At 54.9% G+C, this 1567-nt stretch overlaps 1 protein-coding gene across 2 annotated transcripts in view; it reads left to right on the forward strand.

The window, feature by feature from the left end:
- Window positions 1-8: 8 nt before the first annotated feature.
- GDNF (glial cell derived neurotrophic factor) overlaps window positions 9-1567 on the forward strand; it is a 30230-nt gene continuing 28671 nt past the window's right edge. Inside the window, exon 1 of one of the 2 annotated variants that reach the window (XM_019517940.1) lies at window positions 9-191. In XM_019517940.1, coding sequence (XP_019373485.1) covers window positions 29-191 — 163 coding nt within the window. In that variant the 5' untranslated portion in view covers window positions 9-28. The remainder of the gene's footprint in view (window positions 192-1567) is intronic. The other variant, XM_019517941.1, reaches the window with a different exon arrangement.

Below are 1567 nucleotides of genomic sequence, written 5' to 3' on the forward strand. Positions count from 1 at the left end.
AAGGGCCCGCGCCGCGAGGGACTCGAAGATGAAGCTATGGGATGTGGCGGCCGTCTGCGTGCTCCTGCTCAGCGCCGTCTCCGCCTCGCCGCTGCCCGCCGGTAAGACGCCTCCCGAGGGGCCCCGTTCAGTGCTAGAGGGGCCCGAAGACGATCACGCCCTGCCGCCTCCCTATGCCGGGCAAAGCCACTGTAAGAACCGTTCCCCTTCGCAGCCGCCGCCGCCGCTGTCGCTGTTCGTGTGCGCGCCTCAGGAGCCGCGCGGTGCGGCCCGGCCCGGGGGCCCCGGGGCGGGGGAGCTCTCTCTGCCGGCTCCTCGTCCCGCCGGGGCCTCCTGCGCCCCCGCTTGATCCAGCGGAGGTGTCGAGGCAGGGCTTCTGCCCTGGGGCAGGCGGGGAAATAACCGCGCAGGGTTTAAGAAACTGACTTGGCGCAGTCGGGGTAAGCTTGTCTGTAGACCGGCTCAGAGTAAAACGGCTTACCCTCAATGATGCCTGCCTAATACTAGGTCCCTAACAACAGCAGCTAAAGCACTTTCCAGGGAGCAGGGCTGCTGTTGGGTTGCCACCGGTGCATTTTAAAGTAGGAGGAGCTGGTAGAGCTCAGTACGCTGGGGTAGAACAGGCAAACGAATCTTACAGGGGTTCCCTTCCCTCTTACGGGACCGGGATGAAATCAACAAAGGTTAAGATTGCCCCTTTGGAGAGGAGCAGCTCATGGTTTGAACTGGTGCTTACCTGCCTCTTGCCTGGAGTGTATGCTCTCCACCTGTGGTCAGAAATACCGCTGGATAAAGAAGTTTATAGCACAGCTGGACTTCAGCTCTGCACTAGAATAAGCCATGGATCCTGGAAGACCACTAGATGCGAGGTCTCCCTCACTGCAGTTATTCCCTGGGACTGCCCCTTTCCCACACTGCACAAGCTGTGTTCTTTATCTGGTCTCTTCTCTCCTCTCCTTCTCATTTTCTTCCTAGTAGACTCTTTCCTGTGCCAGCCTCTCCTTCCAAGCCGAGCTTCCTGCTATTCCCTAAATGACACCTACCTATCATTTTCTAAGCCTTTATCAGAGGGAAGTTGGCCAAAAACGTCTCCCTCGTGTTTTCTTCTGGCAGAGGCTGCTGAGGCTTTAGGATGCTGTGCTCTTACCCTCTACAACAAAGGGTGAAGAAGGCACTTGTGGATTGGGAGATACCCCGGGACCTCAGATCTGCTTTGCTTGCAGTTGTGTCAATCACCTTCATGCTGACTTGCAGCAGTGCTAGTTCTACAGGAGGAAAAAGAGTGTTAAGAAGAAAGCTGTTCTAGTGGATTTACAACAGTGACAGAAGTTGGCAGTGCTGGGTGGAGGAGACATCCGTGCTCCACTCTTCTGGGGCTGACAAATGAGGCCTTGAACTATTTTTAGAAAATCAACTCATGCCTTTAAAAATGTTATTCCTTATGAGCCATTCTCTCCCCAGCAAGTGTAGGAGACAGGTAGCAGCAGTATTAATCACTTGGGCCTAGTCTGTACAAACTGTTAGTTGTTTCCCATGTCTTGTTCCTGTTTGGATACCCGATAGGAAA

The sequence above is a fragment of the Gavialis gangeticus genome, unplaced genomic scaffold, assembly GCF_001723915.1.
Source record: "Gavialis gangeticus isolate Ggan-Ray unplaced genomic scaffold, GavGan_comp1, whole genome shotgun sequence".
NCBI lineage: Eukaryota > Metazoa > Chordata > Crocodylia > Gavialidae > Gavialis > Gavialis gangeticus.